Source organism: Sylvia atricapilla, chromosome 4, assembly GCF_009819655.1.
Source record: "Sylvia atricapilla isolate bSylAtr1 chromosome 4, bSylAtr1.pri, whole genome shotgun sequence".
In the NCBI taxonomy this organism is placed as follows: Eukaryota; Metazoa; Chordata; class Aves; order Passeriformes; family Sylviidae; genus Sylvia; species Sylvia atricapilla.
In genome coordinates this window covers 58,034,021-58,060,168 of record NC_089143.1, presented here as the reverse complement: position 1 = coordinate 58,060,168, position 26,148 = coordinate 58,034,021, and the positions used below count along the sequence as shown (strand labels likewise).

The following is a 26,148-nucleotide window of genomic DNA, read 5'->3' as shown; positions in this document are numbered from 1 at the left end:
ATTTTTGACCTTTACTACCATCCTGCGGCAGTGAGGTCCACCTCTTATTACACATGACATGAAAACCCACTTCCTTTTAATCTGCTGCCTGCTAGCTTCATTTGATATATTTCAGCTCATCTTCAAAGAAACTGTGAACAATTGCCTTCTACTCATAATTCCCATTCCCAACTTTACGCAACTTTGTCGTAGTTTTTACTGAGCTGGTGCTGCTTAATTTTTCCTGGTGCAGAAGCCATTTCACTGCACATCTGGTTTCCCTTTACCCTCACCTTTCCTAGCTCTGCTACTTTTTCATTCCTGAGAAGGAAAACTAACTATTTCACACAAAGCACAAAAAAAAGTCTGGAACACACTTACTGATTTACAAAGACATAACAATGATTCATTCTGCTCCTTTCCTAACCTTTCCTTTCCAGTTGTTACTGAATATTCAAGGTGAGGCTGTCCAGCTGTCTGCAAGCTTTATGATCTGTTCTCTGAGCAAGGATTTGGAGCCCATTAATGCTAATGGATCGTTAGGGACACTTTTCCTCTGATGAGTTGCCTCATTTATTTTGACACAGATAATACTTGATAAAATCCCTGATCCTCCTACAGATGTGTGTGGGGTTTGTTTGAGATTGACGTTTGTGTGGTTTTGTTGAGGGTTTTTTGGGGGGGGTTTTTTCAGCATATAGAGCATTAACTGTTAAAATACCAACTTTCTGATCTGAAATCCATCCTCACACAGGCATTTTTTTATGTGCTAAACAGTGTAGGCTAATGCCAGATTTAAAGATCCACTGAACTTGGTCTAAAGCACTTCAGATTTGCTTTATGCACTGATGCCACTTCAAATTTGACTTCGAGGGAAGCCATAATGTTAAAACTTTCATCACTGAGCAAATGAAGGCTGTTTGCCTATCGGCACCCTCCCAAATATTCTCTTCAGCCACGTACTCCTGAAGCTGCTCTGAAGGAAAGTTTCTCTCTCAGCAGCCCATTATGATTTCAAAGAGTACAATCATCAACTTGCTCCCCTTTGGATTTAGCAGATTTTTAGGGAAGGGGTCATCTGCACACCAAAGAGCGTTGTAAGTCATTTGGTTTGTTCCCAGAGCTCAGACACTCGGACTGCTTTGAAATAACTGGGAGCTGGAAAAACAGCCAGAATATTTAACATGCAAATGAGTCTAACAAGAATCCTATTTTGTTTTTATAATTCCTGCTTTCAGTAGAGCTAGAACAAGCAGCTTTCTCAAAACAGGGCAAGAGTTTTATCTTTTTTCAGTTGGCTCATAATGAGCAGTTACAGGCTTCATTTTCACTAGAATTCATACTTTTTTCCTCATAACCATTTTCCGATCTTATAAAATTGATGAGGTAAAAAGAGCATTTTCTGAACAAGAATAACAAAGGCTCCGCTTTCTTCCTTCTTAGCTATATAAAACTTCTTTATTCCACAAGTTCCTATATATCTGTGCTTTGTGTACAACCTAGAAAATCTGAGTGGGGGAGTTTCCATTTAGGATTGGGTTTGTATTTTGGTTGGGGTTTGTTTTTTGGGGTTTTTCTTAATGAAAGCAAATATTAAATTGTTTTCTACACTATGATGTACAGTCTCTTAATATTCTAATTATGCAAAAACTTGAAATATTCTCATAATGAACAAAATGCAGAGGCCTCATTACAGCACGCATTTCTTTAAATGCCAAAATTGCAATCAAAGTAAGAAAAATAATTCTTTGCACATTTTAAGTAGAAATACGAAAACAGAAATAGGATTTTCCCATTGCAACAGTGAACCAGCAACAGATGTGCAATAGTGTGATTCTTCTATTCTTCTGAGATGTTTCGTTCCATCCACTTACTATAATGCAAGTGTTATTAAATAATCAGTGGCCAAGAAAATATCAGAGCAATAACTTATTGCATAAATTCACATATCGAATAGTAAGAACCATTATTAAACAAACAAACAAACCCTTCATAACTTCAGCTGAAACCTTAAAAGAATCTCTTTGTTTGAGAGATCCTGAAATCAAAGGGCCACATGAGCACGCACAGAGCACAGGCACGTGTATGCTGGTGGGCACTTGCTCTGTTCACACATTAACTCGATGGACGGGAGCCAGATCCAGCCCAGAAGGGGCACAGACACATGAGCATGGATTTAGGATTTGGCATTAAGTGATCAGCTTGGCATCAATATGAAATCTATGCAGTAAAGCTCCATGCGGAACCTTTCTGCTACACCCAGAGAAAGTCCTTTCAAATGTTCTAAAAAAGCTTCCTATGCATTTCATAAGTTTATTTCCTTAGTTTAATATAATCTCACAGTGTCTCTCTCTTTCTGAGAATAAACATGATGCCCCATTTAAGGAATGAGTAATTCAGCTTTGCACATTTTGTCCAGGACAACCCTGCCTCTGAACCAGAATCATGACTGACTGTTCCAGGTTCCATCACACACTGAAGTTTCCAGCTTTCAGAGCTAACATCTAAAATTTAGTCCTTGCTATCTGCAGTTTGTGTGTAATTTTAAGCTGCACTTCTGGTTACCCATTTAAAATTTGGAAATACCAAAAGCATTTGCACTCGGGCTTGACTCCTCCTCTCCACCTGCAATTTTCTTTTGAAGACTATTCATCTAAAGGGAGAAATAAGAGAAACATCTTCAGATGGCACACAGGCTGGGTGATGCAGGAAAAATAATCAAGGAGTCCTGTTACAGACCAACTTCTGTAGCTGCTCGCGAAGAGAAACAGTGCAGGCCACCCCACTAAAAAGGAAATTGGGAATTCTTTTTCTTCACCAAAAAGGCCCAGAGCTTTCCTTGGCAGAGCATGCTGCTCTGACCACATGGTGACCTTCTCCCAGCTGGGGCTCCAGCTCGATGCCGGGACTGTAGCTATCTCTGTGTTCCAGAGGGGCTTCCATCACTCCTTGTGCTGCCTCCCAGCACTTCACAACTCATGGGACAGCAACCTGCAAAACACTTTTCCAATCCTTCTCCCAGAGACTCAGCAGTACTGTTAATAGCACAAGAGGTGTCCAGCAGGAAAAAGAGAAAATTAAGTTATTTACCTAGGCATAATAGATTCAGTTTATTTTTCCTCCAGGAAGAGCAGAATCACCTTCCATGTGAACTTCTGTTATACGCAGCTGTCAGCGTAAGATAATGACCTCAAACACTCAAGATTAAGATTCTGATCATACCCCTGATAGTAAATTATTTTTAATTATTATTTTGCCTCACATCTTGTAAGGGAAACCTACTGCTGAAGATTCTGTGTTCTATTCATCATCATCATCTCACTTAACCACCTGTTCTTTTACTACATCATCTGAAGAAGAAGACGTCTTAGTCCTGTCTGCTGTCTTCTATTTCTCCTTTGGATAACAAAGGCAATGATCATCTCAGCTCTAGCCACCAGCTATCAGCTCTACCCAACCCTTGAGTATTCCTATGCAGTTTTGCTAGAAAGTTCTAACATAATTCTTCACAGTCTATCATTTTCCTCTCAGTAATTCCAGCCTTAAAAAAATCGTATTTGTCCCAGTGGCCATTATCCCCCAAATTTTACTTACTCAAAGTAAGGAACCATAAAAGCCTTCACAAAAGAGGTGCCTTTGTGCCACTATTCCTTCTAAACCTACTGCCTGGCTTCTGTGACAACAGATCCACAACCCTTTTCTCCTAGTGGAGAGGGTTTCTCTCCTAATGCTTAACTCAGTTCTTTTGTTATTTTTTGCTGCACTCCAGACCATCAGTCACCCATCCTTCTGGCATCTCACCTTTGAGCCAACAATTCTTTCTAGCTAATCACATCTGAGAGATACACAAACGCCTCAACCCTTCATTAGGACATCATCTCCATAGTGCGAACTTGTTGCAATTTTTTTAATCTTATTACTCTGTCCTTGTACTTATCTTTATGCTGTTCCAGAGCCTCCCTTCCCTCATCAGCTCAGCTATTTCTCTTCACTTTGGAGCCCTTTAATGACCAAGGTCTCAAATATTCAACATATGCTATCAGGATGGAGATTTTGCTTTGCCAAGTGTGCCCGGCCCTACCATCAACTTGTTAAAGCTGTCAAAGAAGGACATTTTTTATTTCTTACAGGCAGACCCTTCATGTAGGAAGGGCACCTAAACACCTCCCTTACCCACTATTTATTAATCAAAGACAAGGAATCAGGATGGGAGGGTGAAGTTATGTTCATCCTGTCAGTGTCTGTTATTGCACTCAAGCTATGATCAACCTGCAGTGCACGGATTATCAGAACATCCTATAAAAAAAGCATTATTTTGGTTAACCAAAAATAATTTTATTGTTCCAAAGGCAAAAAGATATGAGGGCATATATCAGATAGCAGCAGCCTGAACAGAAACTTTGAAAGCACCATGTGTGAAGCAAGCTGCAGTTCTTCAATGTATGGCCCTTAAGATGACAAACTTTTGTTCACCACATTTTATTATTTGTGTGAATGTAATTGTAGATTTCAACATCTTGTTCTTCCCTTTTCTCCTCTTCTTCTCTACCTTGTTATTTCATCTGGTTTATTTTGCTATTACTACCATCCTTATTCAAATGAATACATGCAAGTAACATGTTTGCATATAGTAAGATCATTTCCTCCTTCTCCTGCTCTGCCAAGCACGCAATTCACTAAATTACAGAAACATGGAGCTGGATCACATATAAAACATTCATCACAGATGTCTACTAAATTCCAGGGAAGGACTTTCACAGCCTGTGCGTAGATATCCTTCGAAGGGTTTTCTTTATCGTTACATCACTCACTGAGAGAAAAACAAGTTCTCTCTTCAGATAACAACGGATCGATGTCCTGCTTATCACAGCTTCTTTTTCAAAAGTCAGTTCTTCCCTCCATATTTTCTTCTCAGGGAAAAAAAAAATCCTTCCATCTTTCTTCTCATCAATCACTTTTAAAAGAACATTTCCTCTATTTCTACCTTTCTTTAAACATTTATCCTCATCCTTCTGAAAGTTCAGGCCATGGTGTTTCAGAGGACGTCTCCACAGCAGCAGGCACAAAATAGCCATTACCCATCAGGTCCACCCAGTCTCTCCATCCCAGATTGTCTCTCACTAGAGTTCAAAGTGAAACACTGCTGACATATTTTTACCTTATAGTTACATTTTAACCTCTAGATGATCTATTATACCATGATGTTACAGAGAAAATATGAATGCTAAAAGTGCAGTATGAAACTCTGTGGCAAACCCAAACCCAATGCTCATTTTTAGCACCCCTCAACTTTGCAGGTGTTTAAAACAGAGAGGTTTTAAAAGACGCTTTTAAAAAACCTACAGAAAGGTTTTGCAGCTTCCATTTGAAAACAAGAAGCATTAGATGAAGAAAACATATGAAGTACCCAGAAATTTAATTTTTAAAAGTAAAATAATTACCTTATTTAAAATAAAAAATCCTTCCTGTTTCAGTCTTGTTTAAGTTTGAAATACCTAAAGGTCTGTGAAACCTTTCTTAAAAGAAAGTCCCTATAAAAATCCAAATATTGCATATATTGCAATCATAATGCAATCATTACAGATTGCACTACACAATGATGCAACCAGAAATGTGAACATTCAATGCTTGTAAATACGATTGAAAAATATAAATTTGTCTACTCTGTCCAAATACAAATGTAATATTGCAGATCTTCACAATGAAGAGATTTCACATGCATAGATCAATTTCTAGTTGCATGGTCAAAACAAAGCATTAGGTAAAAATTATTTTGAATACTCAAAATAATTTCTAATGAAATAATACAAAACCCAAACATTACACCACAGGAACTGCTGAGTCTTTGCTATGTATGAAAGCAGCTGCTCAGAGCTACTCTGAGCTTTATTCTTCTCTACAGGTAAGAGCGACTCTTTCTCCCTCATTTGTCCCAACACCAAAACAACAACTCCACATTTGTTTTATAACAGCACTAGCCACTGCTGTCTTGCAAATTTTTTTTTTTTTATAAATCCAAGGAGGCCAGGAACAAATCCAAATGTTCCTGGATTTCCAAATGAACCCCAGCAGGAGCAAGAGGGCAGTGGGGTCCCTAGCTCCTGACTGAGCAAAGGATGCCAATGACAGGATGCTCACAACACAGCCCTTAATCAGTCTGGCAAGAGACATTTTGTCCAGCTTCGAAGAAAACCATCTTCTGCTTCCACAGGCTAATAGAAAGATTGGTTATACTCCTTTTGTTCAGCTCCAGACTAAAATAATAGTGCATTTTTACTGTCTGAACTTCATTTGTTCTTTAACTTCCCAAAATAAACTGCAGGTGAACACAGATTTTATAAAGTACATTTACAACCTGCTCTTCCACTGGCAGGAAGATTCATCTTAGAAAAATAAGAACTTGGCAATAAACACTCAGCAACTGATTTTCCCATTTTCCTTTTTAAAGAATTCTTCCTCAATGCACTGCAAAGCATCACTAAACCCATAAAACAGACAGTACTGTCAACTCTGAGTAATGTGAGTAAAGGTGTTGGAATAATTCGGCCAAAGCTAAAATGCCAAAGATGAAACATGCAATGAGAATACAATGGGGAGAAGTTATCAATAGAATTGACTGAAGCAAAAACTCAGTTTGTGAGGGCATAGTTACATCTCTCCACATCCATAGTGGGTTTAATCTTCAGCTCAGTGACAAAACTAAGGGCTAACAATACACCAGCTCTCAGAGGAAAAGTCTGATGGTTTCAATGGGACCCCAGCTCTCTGTTCTGTGCAATGGACACATGATCCTTTGTGCTCTGCCAAAGACCTGCCAGGTGAACAAGTTTCCTCCTGAGATCCCAGATTCCCAGTTTGCCCCCAGAACCAAGGACTTCTGCCCACAGCTGCACTGGTGCATTGCCCCCCTGGCCACCCCTCTCTGGAACACAGGGATATTTGGCAGGCTGAGCAGTGAATCCCATGGTAGTGGCTCTCTGAGAGGTGCTATGGGTCCTGGCTGTGCTCAGGACACCACAAAAACACGCTGGAACTTTCATAAAAAGGAGCACCCTTCCCTGACTTAGCTATTAGAGTGGCAATTCAAAGATGAGGTTCTCATGACAAAGCTGTAGTTTAAAACTGCAATAAGGAGAAAGAAAAGGGCCCCTTCTTCAGAACAGAGCAGTATTTCCCAGTCACTTTTGAAGATCTGGCTGGAGCAAAGTGACGCAAGCCCCTTTTTCTCCTTCACGTCCCTCAATCCACAGTCCTACAGAAAGCAGGGATTTAATTCTAGCCCCTTCAGTCAGGCATGCCTTATGTATAACCCTCTTACCACTCCTATTTAATCTTTTCTTGGAACTGTGCACGGAACTACAGCAAGTCATGTAACTCGCTAATCTCCAAAAGGAATGCAGGAATAATAGGTAAATAAATAAAAATGGATTCAGGACAAGCAATAGCCACAAGGTATTTGCAAGGAATTAAACACACCATCCTGTTTCCTACAAGCTGCCTTCATACAATATCTATTTTGGTAGGATTAGAGTTGGGTAGTGTAGAACTACAGGTTATTTTTTGTTTGCTTCAGCTGATGGGGGGTGGATTTCTTTTCCCCCGAACTTAAAAGCAGACGGAGAAACGGTAATATTAGAAACCTGACATTTTGCACTCATTCCTGCTTGCATAACCATATGTTTTTATACCAAATGGGACTCCTTTGATGATTTTGAAGATCTACTGCTGTGCATGATTTTACTTAGAGATTTTCCCTGTACTCCCAAGACCTAACATCACGCAGCAGAACAGAAGAGCGTCATCCAAGTTCTACGGCACGCTTAATTTGTAACAAATTCTGAATATCTCCCTCTGTTCTGCTTACTTTTTTTCCAGGGTAACAAGGAAGTTTCAATGCCAACACACACAAGTTTTAAAACATATGCCAGCTAAAGATAGCCATCTGATCTTTGAAACATTCTTCACACGTAGGCACTGCACTTTCTCAGAAAAAACAACAGGACTTACCCTCATCTGTAGGGTTGAACCCACAGATATCACAGATACATCGAACCCACTTATTCATCTCCTCCTCGCTGTCTGCTACCAAATAGAAAACTCGGTCTATAGTGTTGATGTCAAAAATGTAGCTGTTCTCAAACTCCTTTTTGTTGAATGTTAATCCAGCATCCACTTGTTGACACAAATTTAAGTCAATAATACGGATAGGCTTCTTGGCATGGTCATTTTTGTAGTATTCCAATACATCCGGATCTCCTGTTAAGCGGCCACTCCGAAGCACAAACCATCTTCTCTTCCATGCCTGGAAATTGGGGAGAGAGAAAAGGGAGAAAAATTAGAAAGAAGAAATCACACTTTAGGACCTTTTGTGTGTGGTTTTATCCTGGTTGAACCAAGTAATAATAAGTAGTTCAATTACTATAGTTAGAGATTACAGACCAAATACCCACATTTAACACTATTTAGGTATTGTTATAGCAGTGGACTAGAGGATCAGTGAATTTGTATTTTAAATTTTATATCTTGGCTTTGTTTGTAACAAGTGGATATATAAATTAAATCACTGTTTACAAAACAAGAAATCATGACTACGCTAAAGAAAAAAGTGGAGTGGAGACCAGGAGAGAGGGAAAAAGGCACACAGAAAGGGCTTCTGAAGGAAGTTCTCACAAGCATGGGAAAGACAAAATAAAATACATCTTTAAGCACTCCATGGGGTTTTGTTTCCAATATCTGTTGTTTCAGACTGATGCATTTTAACTGAATTTTTCACTGATACTCAACGAGTGGCCTGCATTTAAAGAACAGACAATGCTCACATTGTATGTGCACCTCGATGCCAGGGGAACTCAGCACTCAGAACCTCATCATATTTCTACAGCAGCACTTCTTACAGAAAAAGAGCAACATTATTATTTTTTGGAACTGTTAGAGAGATGGGGATGGAGAGAATGACCCAACATTATAGTTTTACCACATCAACCCAGTCTTTGGGGAAGATACAGAAGAAATTAATTTGATAGATTGACACTGTGCCTATTATACCAGCCCTCCTGGTGCTGCAGAAAGAAACTGGTCTAGGAGAAAAGCAAAAGCAAAATGTCTCATTCTCTAACTAATCCTCAGCTGCCTTTCATCCTGTGGGCCTCCATCACCTGCCATAATTCTCTAAAACCTTAACTCAAACCGCACAACCAAGCTCAGCATACAGCTGTCCTGCTGCTTCCAACAGCCTCTTTATTGCCCCATTTGGCTGCATTTTTGTTCCTCAGCTCTACCAGCAATACTATGATAGCAGCTTCTTTTTACACCCCAGTGTATAAAAAGTATAAAAGTATACCCCAGTGTATGCAGGGTGATGGGCACAGCAGAAGAAACCAGACATACCGCCGTGGCTCACTAGGAGAGCAGCACTGCTTTCACACTGAGAAATCTGAAAGCAGAGCCCAGACACAGTGGGGAGCCACTCCCATGTCATCCATTTGTTTTGTTTTTGTTTTGTTTTCGTCATCTTACACTTTTCAGCCAAGTTGGAGACCAAGGTAAATCAGTGCAGTAGCCAAGCCGCTGTGCCTTACACCACAGACCCACACCATGCCCAAAGACACACCACTGTCAACTTCTTTAGGATATTCAAACAAGGTTGTCAGCAAATCCTTTGGAAAAAACCAAACCAAACCAAAAAAAAAAACACAAACAAACAAACAAAAACAAAGCAAAACAAAAAAAACCACACAAAAAACAAAAAAACAGCAGAAGAAATGCATAAATAAGACGGGTGAGTGCATTTTCTTTTCAGCCAGCCCTGGCTGTGTGCTGACCAAGGAGAGGAACAGAACCAGCAAGGATGGTCCCAGAAGGGCTCAAATGTGTGATGTCCATTAAACACTGGGACAGCAGCTTTGAAAACAAGAGTTTCTTACTGTGTGTTAGGGAAAGATTCAGAGCCATTTTTGTGAGGCACACGAGTGCATTCGTTTTATTTGTTGTAGGTGCTACCTTCAAACAAACTAGTGGAAGGAGGACAAATGGGACAAGGAGCAAGAACTGCACTGCCATCTACCCACTCTGAACGAGAGCTTTGCCCCAGAGCCTGAGAAAACCCTTAACTGTGAAGTGGGCATGCCTTTGTGAGGCATCAAACTTAGAAAGCTATTATGAAAAGATAATACAGAAAACAGGAGAAAGGGAAAAAGGACAGACAGCTTAATTAAGGTTTGTGATCCATTCTCCAACTACCAAAGTGCTAAAAGTTTTTTGACTTTAAGATAATGTCTATACTTTACAAAACAATTGTATTTATTGTAGTTCTGAACAACAGCATCTGGTTTTAAATGCTGAACTACGTGAATCAAGTCAAAGTCTCAAGCAACTATTTCCATGGTAGCAGTAAGTTTAACTGGGTGAACAGTTAAAATGTAGAAGATGTAATAGATTAAACCCCTTCGATTTAGAATCCAAATGTGAGCAGCAGCACAGCTGGATAAGCACCATTTAACAGCGACCCAAAAACATTAGCAGAGTTTGTTTTGTTTCCTGCTTCCAAATCAAGTGACAACTTAGATGCTGGGATAACAGGAAACTTCAGCAGATGAGCCTCTCTCCAGGCAAGGCTGATTACAGATAACTGCTACAAACTGCTTCAGAAACAAGCTTTATCTTTAACCTCAGCCTTCAGTCACTCAGATGAAATTTTCAAAGCAGAAATCAGGAGGAAAGAGATTACAGATCGGAGAGGAACCACAGCAATTGAAAAGCACGATGCGTTTTCTCTCACAGTTTGTGCAACAACAAAACCCCATGTGAAAAACCTCCATCAACTCTGTATCAACCAGGCGTGCCTCTGCTAAAAGTTTATTTCTAGTGCTGTGTTAGGGAATGAATTAGCAATCCTGACAATTTCTGTTGAGTATTGATGAGTAAATAGGACTCCAAAACTGAGAAAAACCACTGAGCTAAAAAGAATTTCCTTTCAGCCCTTCAGGCTACAAAACAGCAACTCTTAACTATCTAAAACATTGAATTTAGCCTGCTAGCACCTGCTACTATTTTTGAAGAGTTTTCGCACAGTGCATATGCGAACATTTATTTCGGTCCTATAGTGAGTCACACTCTGAAACTGGCACAGATTATATTCAAAAACAAAAGCAATTCCATAAACTACACACTAATAAGGCAGATACAAAGGTTCTCTGGACTACAGTACAAAGCACAATTTAGCAGCAGAATAAAGCTTAAAGCTAGACAAGCGAACTGACATCAGCACCCTTGCTAATCATAGTACAAAAGCGCCTCTATACTTTGTCAAAGTGCAAAATGAGCTCACATAAATCACCCTTTGTTATTTGAAAATATCTGGGATTCTTAAAGCTTGATCTATTTTTAACATTTCAGTATTTGCCGCTGCAACGAAAGCTGTGCACTGCCCCACTGAAGTACAGAATATTGTGTCATTTGTGTTATATGTGCAAGGAAGAGCTCTTTCAGGAGCTTCCCAAAAAACAATCTCTAAAAGAGAGAGTTCACGTGTGCAAATACATACCTATGCAAGTTTTATGATTTTCTCGCTTTTTTTAGCCTATTTAGCCATTTTTGCTTGAAAATTTTGTGTTTTCTCTTCCAGAAGAGCATGTTACAAACTATTTCTCATAATCACTCAAAAAAGATGCAACCAATTTATGTTGCAGGAAAGTTAAAGGTACCAATTCTTTATCTGTCATGTAACTGATGTCATTATCAGCCATACATTACAATAACTGGGGGCTAGAAGTCAACTGCTTTAAATTTGAGAAGTTGAAAAAATAGCCAGAATACTACTTAAACATTTTTATTTAATTCTGGGAAGAAATTTGAGAAAAAAAAATTTAAAATGAAAGATTCACTCAAATATATAAAATATGTTATTAATATAAATAGGGTTTAAAATATATTTTATAACTATACTAGCACTTAGTCACTAAACACTGCTTGCAGAGCAAATGCCTAACTCAGAAGAAAAATGGCTCCTTTTACAAGTGTTGTAAGGCAAACCTCGTGGCAATCAAGTTCACCCAAAGCCTGTGTAGGCTTTGTAAATTATTACAAAACACAATTTAACAAGGTTTGCTGCTTTCCCCTCAGTCTAAGAAAGGCCTTGTGTGCCTCTCAGCTTGTTTTCTCCTCTGGGCTGCTCAGCACATCAGCTGGCCCAACACAGGACACCACCACGCCTGCCAAACATTGTCCTGCTTCTGTCATGAGACCATCGTATCATGAGACCATCATAACTATAGAAACGAGCTTGTTTGCCTGCTTTTGAGGGAGGCTGAAATGTGACAAGCTGCTCACCCACAGAGCATCAACTGATCAAAGGAACAGTGGAATTCTGTATTTTTCACACAGCATTTTGAGTAGGTTACAAAGTAAACCCAAGACATTCTTACGATTAGGTTTTTTTTTTCACTAAGGTATATGCAAACTGCTCATTTCAATGTGAATGAATGAGCTAAGAAATTGACAGAGAGCATCACGCAGCACTGTTAGGGTTTAGTTGGGTCTGGGCTTTTTTTTTTAACCACTGCATACTACTGTGTGCAGTACACAAAATTTCCTATATATTCTACTTACAAGAAGTATACCTGTTAAAGAAGTTGTAGCTATACTTCCCTTAATCTTTACATTCAGGGATTATTTTCCTCTCCCCTCTCCTCATATACACTCGAGATGTACCTCATTCAGCTGCTGCCTGTAGTTCAAAGACATAGGAAATAGTAGATGTATATGGAAATGGAAAGGGAAAGCAAGGAGGAAGGGGCAGGAAAGAGCAGATAATTTATATTTTTAAAAAGATTTAACCTTCCATTTAGATTCCCATTAGCTGTTGCTGAGGAGGCCAAAATGATTACATGACATGTTTAAATAAAAGTTTAGAGATGTTAAATCAAAGACAGCTTTTTCTGCTCCATTCTTCACAGATTTAGTTCTCAGACGGCCAAGGGACTGCTGACTGATAAACTGACCAATTATCCTTCTGTAGTTCCCTACAGTTATTACCCACCATTCTAAGGCTGTTTAAAGCTGATTTCTCCTCTTCTAGAGTATTTGCCACCATTTTTCTTCTGGGTAGCACCCCAGTCAAAAAAACCTTTCAAAACTCCTGAGCACTGGCTAAGTTAAAGAGGATATCCCTACCACCCCAGTAACACTGCTAATAAACCTTTCCCCACGTATGACCAGTAAACACAAGAACAAAACTAAAAATCTCAGCCTTTCCTCCTCATCTCTCAAGTGTGCAGATGTCTGTGCTTAGGTTTTCATCTCTGTACTCACAGAGTACTTTAAAAGGGAACTATTTGGCATTGTTGGCATCCTCCTTCCTCAGAGACATCAATGAAGACCTGGCAGAAAGAAACTACCTACCCAGGGGCACGAGGAAGACTCCAAAAAATTACCTGGTATTTCATAAATGCACAACAAAACATTTCCTTAGCCTAAAAGAACTTAAGAAGTAAACAGAAGACAGAAGGCAAAACATGAATCAGAGAGAAGTAACAGCAAAAGAAGTGCAACAGCCTGAAGTGACTTCATAATGCTCTTGTGGACATTTAAGTCTTGTAGCTATTACTGAGCATTTTTCAGTTGTCTGCTGGGATCAAGATTTAATTTTCTTTATGCTTTTTGCTCCCATCTATTCCTCTCTTTCTACTTGTTTTTCAGTGCAAAGGTTAAACAACAGTGAAATTGGTACATGTCTTTGACAAACAACCAGAAAAAGGATCCCAAACAGCAGCTGACTTTTTCTGCTCCTTTTTGCCTCCACATTTCCAGTGTCCAGGTATTCCAGCCACGGCAGAAGGCAAACACACCTCTGGCACAGCTCCACTGACTCGGGCGTCAGACCCGTGCTCTGCACCCCAGTAGAAGTTCAAATGAGACAAAAATAAAAAGTTCCTTCACACTGTGCTTCTTTTTAAATCCTGTTTGTGGTCAGCCTAGACCAGTGACAACTCTCACTGAGGAGCTGCATCCCACAAGGCACGTCCTTGGGAGGACTGGCGGGAAGCAGCAGAAAGAGGTCACATTAGGTGACGATACTTTCAGTACAGGACTTTACTTTTTCCACTTGCTGCTCTTCCAACGTGCAGGGCCAACTCCAACATGGTCAAATTGCAAAATTTCGAATGTTTTCCCTAAGAAATTAACACTTGCAGATTTCCATATGGATTTCTATATAGATACCTTATTTTGGGGTGTTTTAAGGAAAGCATTTTCTATAAATCTTTTTAAATCATTTCTGTTGGTTGGTTGGTTTTGTGGGGTTTTTAAATCTGGTTTCTTTTTTAAAGGTCGTATCACGAGCAGCAAGAACTGAAGAATATGTAATCGCTAGTTATTTCTGAAACCCTTGTCATAACACCAACTGGCAATAGATATCTTCTTATCCTCTTCCCTAAAAATTATGCCCTTTATTTTTTGAAACCTAAGACAGAACAAGTAAACCAAGAACAAAAAAACCCCCAAAACCCCAAAGCATGTTTAGTGTCTCCATTCTGTATAGCAGAATCTGCAATTCCATGATTTGACATTAGTCCAAACATTCTACTCTTAGTATTGCTAGATACTAAGAAGTGCAAACAGATTGCAGGAAAACAAACAAATGTGATATGAGGAAAATACTGAATATGTTATGACTTTCTTTAAATACTTAAGACTTGTTTTCCAGGAAGCACCATCTTTTCTCACTGAGCAAAATAAGGAAAAAACAGTCTCAGTGGAAGTTTCCACTCTCCTGGCCATCATCCTGATCATCTGTTCCGAATACACACAAGGCCAAAATTTCCTGTTTTCAAACTATTGTCACCATTTTCTAGTCTTGTGCTGTCGATTCTAACTTTAGCTTGTTAAATAAACAAAACACTGAAAATCCAGCAGAACAATACTTCCACACACATTTACCGTGAGCTCTGTTCCATAACTGATGTCTCAGCATATGAATTACTCTCCCAGTGTTAATTAAGGGGCCAAAAAAGGTACAAAATAAAATGCAGACAATGTAGCACAAACTGCTGCTTTATTTTGTGAACCTGAAAGTAACTGAATATCTTCATTGTTCTCTCCATTTGGCATGGGAATTATTAATTTTTTCTTGCCTTTTGCATCTTTTTTTTCTACATCCTTATCCCTTTCCCAATGTGCAATTGTGCAGCCAGGTTTGTATCATCTAATTCACTTTAAGCTGATCCTCATTACAATTGGTTTCAGTAAATTTGCTTTTCTGCAGCGTGCCAGAAATTTTCTAATGGCAAGCACAAACTCACTCCTGCACACCAGGGAATTATCACCATCTCTTCACCCAAGGAGAACCTATTCAGAGCTGCACAGAGCAATAAAGCAGGAGCCCTGCAGCAGCACCAGGACTGAGCCCCCATTTCACTGTCCCCAAGCCAGGACCAGTGGCCAGATCTCCTCTCCCTATTCCTGCATCCTCTAATGCAATTGAAATGCCTATAAAAGTTCCATTGGTTCTGATCTCTTGCAAACCCACCTTTTCACTTCTGGTTGCTCTTCTCCACCACCCATCCTGTGTGGCCAAGACATAATTCCTAGGAACTTGCTGGGAACACGCTCCCCATCACTGATACGAGCTTTGCCATCTCCTCTCACCACTCCATCTCACTCCTCTGTCAGCAATGAAGACACAACACTCGTGGCATGAGGTCTGTCTTGGCACAAGAAGAAATACAGCTATTGCAGGTCCCTTACTCACACATCTACATGGTCTTTGGTGTGCTGCCCTGTTTCCCAGAATATTTCTAAAATTCGGTCATTTCCTCTCTGATCAGGAGCATGCTCTCATCATCCCCCTCTCTAGTCTTTCCCATATCCATCCTATGTGAAATAATGCTGCCAGGAGAATCTCCCTTCTCTCATTCTGATTACATCATCTTCTATTTTAAAGTTCTCCATTTATTGACTGGCTTCATTGTACTTTTGGGCCTCTTTTCCTATTTTGAGGCTATTTCTACTTAGAAAGATCTGTGTTCTTACTTGACCCTGTCCCTCTTGCAAGTCTCCCCCTATTGCTTTTTGCAATACCACTGATACCAGATTTGGATCATTTTTCCTTCTCTCCTGCATCTCTCATCTTTCATTTGAAGGCTTCCATAAGTAAGGGCAAGACATCTCCTTTCTTCAGATTCCTCCTAAAGATCAGCCTCTTTGACAGCGCTTGTGATCACCCAACTAAATTACAATCTGGCTTTGCATCACATGGATTTATTTAAGAAATAATGTTTTTGTGTATTCACCAGACAAAGGTTTGTTTGTTGAAGCTTTTTTAAAAAGTTGCTCCAGTCTTTTCATCAGCTTTTAATTAGAAGTCACTTCTCCCCACAACTCTTAATCTAAGAAAGCAAATCATTCGGGGCAAGCTTTGCCCTGTGTTTAGAAGCCTCCGTACATTGCTTATCGCAAGGATTACCAGCGTGCTGACAGGCCCCCCTCAACAAGACAAACATAGAAGACACCAGCCATGCCATTTGACTTAGATTCCCCTGAGCTCATGGGGGCAGGCTGCATGAAGCAACACCCAGAAAAATAAAGAATTCAGTATTTATAAAATCGTGAAAAATTCAAAGCTGAGAAGTCAAGCCTACGCTCCACTGATATCAACAGCTGCTTGCCCTCTAATGGCTGGGAATTAACTCTTTCACCATATATTTTCACCTACTCATTCCTCATTTCCTAGGAAGATAGTAATTTTGAAGCAGTGTTTGTAGGGGAAAATACACCATTTCTCCAGATCACAATCCCAGTGCTTCCTGTAGTATTTTTACAAACTGGGTTTTATTTTTTTTCCTTCTTACTCTCCCATGTAGACATCTACCTTCATCATTTGTGAAAGACTTACACACAAGGAAAAGCAAGAGGAGACACTAGAATTTTGTAAAAACATGCCATTGCTAAGAGGAGTTTGGATCCCCTAAAGGACACTGCAGTTGCAATGACCATACAACACATGCTTGCATCACTGCTTCATGTTTGGATCACTCAAGCATGCTCGTTTTGCAAACAGTGCAGGGTAGATGCCTCAGTAGTAGAGGCTGAGGGTTCTGTACATCACCTCTTCAACAAAATATTCATAGGCTTAAATCCTATGCTTTGTACACCCCACAAAAGAAAAGGGATTTGAGCTACAGAAGCATCAGTTTCTCCAACTTCAATAGGGAATGATGAATTAAGAGGGATTTAGCAATGAATTAAGGATGATGGTACAAAGATAGCCCATAATTTCTACAACGTGCCTCCTAAGTAACTAACCTGGTTTAACCTAGCAGCTGTATTAAAGAGGTTCCTACCCATCCATTAACACACAGTCTAGTCTCCAATGGAAATTCAGATTATGTTTTAAATAATCCCTACAAATTAAATTTAGGACATGTTGACACTCCATCCTTATCCATTCCTCATGAGAGCAAGGATGTACAGTCACTGACATCTTTGCAAATGTGCAGACCAAAGCAGGAGCCTTCTCTTGCAAACGATTCAGCCACTGCTCCAGCAATAAAAGGACTGACATTCAAGCCCTTTGCCTCAGCCACAGTGAAGGGACAGCTAAAGGAAACCTATTGTTCTGCCAAAGCTTCACAGGGAGAATCAGCACAGTAGTTTTGATATACTCTGCAGAGATGGCAAGGAGAGTTGCTACGAAAAGTAAAAGCTAAGATAAAATAAAAATCAGCATTCTGTCTGATAAATACATTCTCACTTTACACAGCTGAAAATATTTACCAGTTAGGCTCCAGCAATTTTTTCTGAGCAGAACTGACCTGAAGAACTCCAGAGAAAAATTAATTTCAAGATCAACAAGCACAAAGTCCAAATTCTTTGCAATACATGATGATATATAAATTCCTTTCGCTATGCTCCTTAACCCTGAGTTCCTATTGTAGCAAAAATATTGTTTTTCCAACAATGCAAACAATACTTTTAGATTCAAACAACTCATTGGCAGTAACAAAATGGTTAAGTAATTCAGAAACCAGGAATATCATATACCAATAGCAAATTCAGCTACATAGCAGGATAGTTGAAAATTGAGATGCTTCAATATAATTACTCAGATTAGCTTACAAAACACTCCTCTAGCTCTCATCAGCTCACATAAAAGAGTTTTCTGCTCCTTGCTGCACTGTAACAGAACCCTTGCACCGTACATTGTTAGGATGAACAGCTCTGCAGAACATACGCATCACAGCCGAGTGAAGAGACAAGCAGTCACAGCTCTTCAGTAACAGCACAAATACTAGGATAAACTGTGTTTTCAGAGGGCTGTATGAACACACCTAACACATACCCACAATGTACTGAAGCAATACATCACAGACATCAAAGAGCTTCTGTTTGCACTTCACGGCACAAAACCTTTCTCTTGTTTTTGTTTTTTAGAGCTAGCGATAGGAGTGAACAAACAGGTAGAGAGGTTTAGGCTCTTGCTTCAGAAACAGAAATCACCAAGTTAACTTGCAAATCAAAACAAAAGCTCTTTTTGAACAAAAAAAAAAAATTCAAGCACAAAGATAATGTTCTTTAAGGAAACCCCAGTTTACACACTCCAATTCATTCTCCCCATACCTAAGTTACAAAGCAGAAAAGTAAACAACATCAAGAGCACAGTTTTTGTCTAGTTTACCTCTTCAAGTCTTCAGAAAATTTAAGCAGTGTCGTGGCCATTTCAGTAGTTTTGTCTACCCCAAAATAAGCAAAGCTTTCTTTTTCCTGCCGGCTTCCCACCTCACTCTACACCACCCTATCCTCATAACCTTTGACCAACAGGAAGCAGACACAATGGACTGAAAATAACAGCAATTGTAAGATTTCAAATGATTTAATACATGAGGGGTGGGCTTAAGATTTGAAAAACTTCCCTTGCTTTGGTTTATCAACAGCTGCTTAAAACATGTTATCTACATAGACTTAAAATATTAGTTCAAAATCCCAGGCTGAATGGGGCTAAAAACTGCAAAACTTTTACTAGGCACTATTACAAGCACAGAGGTACAAATGCTTGCATATGTTGAGATTTTGTGTTTAAGTCATTAGGCTGTTATACACAACAAACTTAGTTTTCCAGCAGTATGAGCAAGAGCAGTAGAAGCTTCTTAGAGCATTTTGTCTTTAAAAATCCTCTTATTTATCTGAACTTTTAGATCAGAAATAGGTCTGTGTCCCATAACATTAGAAGACGTAAGAAGTGCAAGCGTCCATTTAAACACTGCAGTTATTCCACGGTGATGGAAAGCCACAGATCAGTTTGCTAATACAAAAAGGACTTTTGCTAACTCTAAGTAGCCAAGATGCACTTTGTGGTGTAGAAGGAAAGATCTTCACTCCTCACATAAAAGCCCAAGCGAAGATCCCATATATCTCTTCATTAGCAGTAAAAAATTCATGTACTTTAAATTGCACCAACAGCTTGGCACAAACACTGGAGGGTTACAGATTCCAAAGTCCAAACAGGCAATTACAGTATTTCTTTTTATTAGTTTTAATGGTTTTTTGCCCTGCACCCCAAGTACCTGCTGATTATCATTTTGCAAAGCCACAATCACGTCCCAGGTTCCTCCTCTGTGGTTAGCCCACAACACACAGAGGTCACAGTCAGAAGAACAGAAGCATCAACTCAGAGAGGGACTGATCTCTTGTACCAGAGCTGCACTGTGTTTTCTGCACAAAGGAAGGGGCAGGGATAAAGGGTCAGTGTCATCTTTACACAGAGTCCTGGTCCTGAGCACAGGATGAGCAAAGCCAAGGTTCCCCCACATTCAGAGAGACTGGTAAGGCTCCTCTGCCTTGCAAACACCAAGCACACGTTCCAGCTATGAGTATTACATGGAATAGATACAAGCATGCTGAAATGCAAGGTCATAATAATTTTCCAACATTACTAGGGTTCCAACATAATTCTCAGTATGTTTGCTACCCCACACACACACTTTGTCAAGCATTCACAGCACCTCTATTGCACATTAGGCCCTGCTCTGTTTCAAAGGCATTTTAATAATGGAATTACAAGAGAAACATTCTTTTCTTGGCAGGGGAAGCTCAGGCACTGCATTCCTGCAGGATAAGACCACCTTGTCAATGCACTATTTCATTAAGGTCTGCTAGAGCTCAAAATAACTACAGAGAAGCCCCTCACAGCCCTCAGTATGCAACAACAACTTCCAAATACAAAACATTCAAACAGCACACGGGCACAGCAGCACAAGCCACCACTGACATATCACAGGAATAGCTTGAAGCGCAAATAGCTCAACAAGGAAAGTAAATACGAGGTCCTCAGCCAGCCTGCCGTTTAGGAGTCCCTTGATACCACTCTGTCTGCTAATAGGATCCTCCTCTTCCCTTCCCCCATTTTAAGACACAACCTGATGCCATCACACCAAGGAATAACAGAGAAAGGATATCCTGCCTAGATTTTCCATTATACAGATCAAATCATCAATCCAGAGAGGTCTTTGCTCACACATGGGATAAAAAGAAGATGCTTCCAACTGATAAACCCTGAGAGGAAGCAAGGTTGGCTCCATGACTATTTTTAAGTAGTTAGCATTCACACAATGGCCTAAAATTAATGGCCAACCCCCAGGGTCCACGAAGACTTCATTAAAAATAAAATGAAAATGAAAAAATAGGGAGTTAGCATGTTTAGGAGGAGAAAAGTAAAAACAAAAGAACTAAAAGGTGACAGATATAATTATGCTTCTTCCCAGACTCACCTTGAATTCAGCATCAATTCGGATGCTAAGTTTAAGTAAGTGAAAAGATAGGAAGCTTTATGTCATTTTCTCTACAAATGAAGCATTTCCTTCAACAATTGCTGGGAGAAATCTTTCTTCAACAGCTCTTGTCATTTTGACTTACGCTCTTTTGCTCTAAATATCGTATGATAAAAAGTAAGTAAACAGAGAGAAATAAAAATATCTTTATGTAGCTGTTTTATGAAAGGAGGAACTTGTTTGTTAGCCCTCATTTCCAAGGCCAGATACCACAGCTGTGCTGCAGCTCCAGCTGAACTGCTCCCTGCATCTCACCACCTACCAGACAAAGGGCATTTAGTTTACCAAATGTCCAGTGTTTCACATTTTGCTCAGTTAAAAGCATCCCACATCTAAGGCTTCATCTAAGCATAAGAAAAGTCATGCTTTGTGCATCTGGACAGATGATGAATACAAACATCTTTGGTATAAGCTAAGGATAAATAATCTATGTGGTATGGTTTCAATGCTAAATTCACTAAAAATTTATTCTCCTGCCAGGCATTTCTCTGGATAAAGAACAAGACGAGGCAAAAAGCCCTGTAAGATCATCCTTGTAATCTAGGAAATGCCCACGAACTCAAGACATTTTAAATATCACCATTCATCTCCACCTTTTACTGCTAAGAAGGATTTCTTCTTTTAAGCATTTATCCTTGTGGAGGTTGTTGTTCTTGCTCTTTTTAATAACAGCATCCTTCTGATGAGTAACTAAGAGATTCATGGAAAACAAAAATTTCTGATCTCACCACAAACTATTCCCCTCCTCCTCTGTGCACTCAATAAAAAGTGAACAATTAGCCTGCTGTTTGCTCAGTACAGTGAGATTGTTCATTTATTCATTTGTATCAGATCACATCACGGAATAGAGAAAAACATTAAAAATACTGTAAAGGAAAAAAAATCTACCATTAAACTACCAACAGTGCTCTGAGAATTTAAACCCCACCAGATTTTTATTATTTCTTTTGTAGTTTTGAGCAGATTCAAGTGTTACCCTTTACCTCATCTGGTCTGCAAAGTACTTCACATTTATACGTTTTGCTCTTCGACATGAAAAGCAAGCACTGCGTCACCCAACTGTTTTTTCCACCTTTTTTTGCTGAGAGTTTCATAACTGGTTTCATTGGCTATAAAAATGTTTAATTTTTAACTTGCAGGAAAGAAACTCTAAAGCTGGACTCCTTGTTACTTTATTTGTTGTCTTTCTTATACACCTAAACGGCATCTACTTTGTTTACTGACTGGAAGCTCTTACCACTGCCAGCACTTCAGGAACAATGTGACTGTGGAAAGGGAAAAACATGTTTTTCTACAGTTTGTTTGTCATCTAACAGAATTATAAGGTACACATGCAGAAGTTTCAAAATATTTTTAATAGCGGATAACCTCAAATGGACAAAACAACTTAATTCAGCGGGTACTTTATCTCAACAGCTAACTTAACCCTTTTCATTCTGGAGCCACTTATGAGTAATAATAATTCATTATATTGTAATAAGTAATAATGATTTGCTATAGCACTGGTTGTTTTTCAATATCTGTACCATGGTATGGGAAAAGTGTATTCTATTTCTAACAATGACCATTTTTTAGTCCGTAAAATGGAAAGAGCTTTGAGATAAGAGCAAGAGGCATGAAATGAGAAACAAGACTTAATTTTGTACAGTATCTTGTACAAAATTTTCCACCTCTTAAACCTATATACACTAGTATTATTATGAATCCAGTTACAGACACAACTGATTTGATGATTTAAATTTGAACATGTTGTTTTGCCTCTGCTGCAAGCCTCTTCCTTCCAGAAAGCCACAGAGCTGAAGCTGCTTATTCACAAATTGAATCATGAGAGATGAACTAAGACCAGTAATAACAAGGTCAAGGCAGAATTTTGGAAATAAGTGATGCAGAGTGACTGTATCTTCACTGTCACTGACTGCACAGGCTAGACACTGCTAATGCCACTTTATTTGTACTGCTGCTGGCAGCTCCAGCCCCCAGCCAGGCAGGTACCACTTCACTGGAGCTACTACACGAGTTGAGAGCACTCAAAAATGTTATGCTCAACAGGCCGAGAGGCCAAAGGCTGAGTGACATGGAAACAAAGATATTCTCACTTTTGGTAACAAGCTGATGTGCCAGAGTGGCCAGAACCTCCATTCTTACACTCCCATTTAAAAATTTCTCACAGAAAATGAGACATATTCCAGCAGATTGGGCAAGTCAACTCAAATTTTACCAAAGCAAAATTACACCACCACCCAATGAAGATCAGAAGATTTTGAGGATGGGATGATATAGCCAGAGAGCTTAGGCTCAAAAACATAAAATTTAAAACATGAGGACCCATGGCATGTGAAGAGTATAAATACTGCTAGAACTGCTCACATCAGCTACTGAGGGACACAGTCCAAACTGTTTCAATCCAGAGGGAAATTATTTTGGTGATGAAAGTCGCTGAATCAAAGTAACAATAAAAAGCACTTATTTTAATGTCTTGGCACCTTAACCAAAATATGCTGATCAATCAATTTGTTAGTCACTTCATGACTAATAAATAAGCATAACCCGTATTTATTGTATGCTTTCTACCTCTTACAACTCTGCTCAAACACTATAATAAACGCATAGTTTAATGGTTCACTGTACTATGAATTCCTCCCCATGGTGGCAGGGATAGATGATTTTCTGCAATACTTTGTGCCTGAACTAGACACAGAAATTAATCACCTGGCATAGAAATTAATCCACTGTCTGGCAGCATTGGATGCAGCTTGGAGGAGAAGCTACAGCTGAACTTCTCTTAGCATTTAAAAGAGGTATCACACCATATCAAAAGAACTGACAAAACTCCCACAGAACGTAAGAAAAAGTTTCAGTGACTTTATCACACTCCACAGAAATGAGCTGGCAGGGTAGAGAGGCATATACAAATGACTGCTTTCTCTTTGATTCACAATATTTAGATTGTTATTTCCAGCCCAGGTAAAACAAATTGGTGTTATGATACTATTGTTAGGCTGCATGTATAAACACACTTATGCACTTTTGGAGGCAGGCCAGCCAGCTCAGCAAACACTTTACAAAAGAAACAGCAAAAGAGGTAGAGCATGAGCTGCTGCTCGGGTTCACCCACCAGGCTGTTATGGGAGGTGGGAAGGAAGAAAACAGCACAAAACAGTGGAGCAAAATATGTTGTGAACATGCTATTTTGAGAAATGTGGAAAGTTTCTTGGAAAAAAAAAAAAAAAAGACGGCTCAAGAGTTGGTTCATGCTTAGCAAAATAACTCCTAAACATTTCATACAGACAATCGAGGAGCTTAAATCACCTGGCTTAACCCAAGGCAAAAGAAACAGCGGATATAGATTTCTTACAGTGAAAGGAAATTGGTGGGCAAAGCACAAATTACCATCATCAAAATTTTAGCCAGTGGAAAAATCTATTTGTTTTCTTTAAGAACAAAGAACAAGGACAAAAAACACGTTCTGGGTAACCTAGATCTTCCACTACATTTTCTAAGGAGCAGCGCTCAGTCTTACCCACCTCTCTTTTGCAACAGCTCAGGCACTTGATTCCAATTCTCCACTCTACCCAGTTTATCTAAAAAGTTACATTAAAAATATTTTTTTCCTCACTTCAGTCAGGAGAAGTGTTTGGAGACATGTCATTTACAGCTGTTTTCCAGGAGACTCAGATACAGAGTTGAAACAAGTATATCTGAACCAAGAGAGATTATGGATTTTTCAACCATTTTACAACCAGCCTATATGAGCAGAAAAGGAGTTGTAAGTTTTAAATAAGAAAGGCAGACTAACAAATACAATCATGGATTAATCTCCCTTGCTTACATTCTGTCTTGGTGATCCTGAAGTCACTTATCTGTTCCAACAGCCAACAGGGCTGAGATATCATCCCTGCAGCTCATTTTCTCAGCACATCCAACAAGCAGAAAGGAGAAAGCTGCACGAAGAAGTAAAGCCAGTATAACTCATTCCCTTTGGAAAGGGTCTTGTGAGGTCTGTCACTTGTGATTTTCTGCCCTTCATTCACAGGAGACGCTCTGGAAAGAGTAACCTGGGTTGCACTCATACCAACAAAGGAGGTTTTCTATCCTCATAATCAAAACACTTGCCTTGTTTTATGGAAACACTCCACAATTTTATATTCTATTTAGAGGAACAGGTCCTTCACTGGCAAAATACAGCTGCATAACAAGGCCTGCCTTTGCCCTTAAAGTAAAAAGTAACTGCAAAGTAGTGCCATTAATAGAGTAGCCCTAAACATTTCAGGAAGCATCAGGACTTGACCAAGGTCTCTGAAAAGGAGATTTTGAGGTAATTCATACTTGACAGCAAGCTAAAGTTGAAATGGAAAATATTTGCATAAGTATACATACCAGATATTGTAAGAGTCAATTCGCTTCAGTCTATAACGCAGGAAGATAATTACAGTAAAATAACACTTTGTAAACAGTTCAAAAGTTTTGGGTTTTTTTCAAAATGCAAAAAATCAGAACACTTGTCAATTCATTTATTTTCTTAAGTATTTGGTATTTGAGGAAACTTTATTTGATTTTGCATATAAATTATTGGCCTGCCTCTAATTTGCCTATCACTGATAACCAATATAACCCTGGATTTTAAAATCAATCACAGGATGATGTCTCCTATCATCAAGCTATGTCATTTTTAGTCAGCTGGTAAAATTAAACCTGAAAACTTGATGTGCATTTGCTCTGCAGATAATCCACACAATACTGGTGTCCGTAACCAGTTACTAACTTGGACAAGTTTGTGATTTTATTTTTTGTCAAATACACATGAAAGAACATTCTCTTCACAGTGTATATATTGCCCCACTTCTTCACATACAGGAATAGTTTGTTATGGTGGATTTTTGGTTTTGTGGTGGCTTTTTTTTAAATATTATTTTTAATTTTTGTTTCTGACACCAGACCCAAAACAGCTCCTAGACAAAGGTTACTTCCTCGCAGAACTGATAAACAATTAAACCACATTTGTCAATAGAATTCAGAAGATAACACATTGCTGAGGTTCTCTTGCCAAAAAATCAAATATGTGTGCTGTTATCTCACTGGATATGCTTATTAGTGTCATATAGCACTTTCTGTAAGCAAAACAAATGGACAAACTGCTCAGGACACACAATGGACGTTACACATCTTTCTTCTGTTTGCACCTAAGCTCCCATCAGATTACCTGGACTATTTTTTAATACAGAAAAGTCTGATTATACAGCAACAGTGGTCACTACCAGGCTCACAATAGCAGTCCTAACTTTCCAAAATTCTGGTCTAGTAATCCTTGCATTACAAATGTTGTAACACTCAAGATCCAGAATTAGAAATT

General features: G+C 39.1%; 1 protein-coding gene across 6 annotated transcripts in view; it reads right to left on the bottom strand.

The window, feature by feature from the left end:
• Positions 1–26,148, bottom strand: part of GAB1 (GRB2 associated binding protein 1) — a 96,305-nt gene that overhangs the window by 31,545 nt on the left and 38,612 nt on the right. For all 6 annotated transcript variants that reach the window (XM_066318005.1, XM_066318008.1, XM_066318004.1 and 3 more), the window contains exon 2: positions 7,987–8,281. In XM_066318005.1, the coding sequence (XP_066174102.1) occupies positions 7,987–8,281 (295 nt within the window). The remainder of the gene's footprint in view (positions 1–7,986; positions 8,282–26,148) is intronic.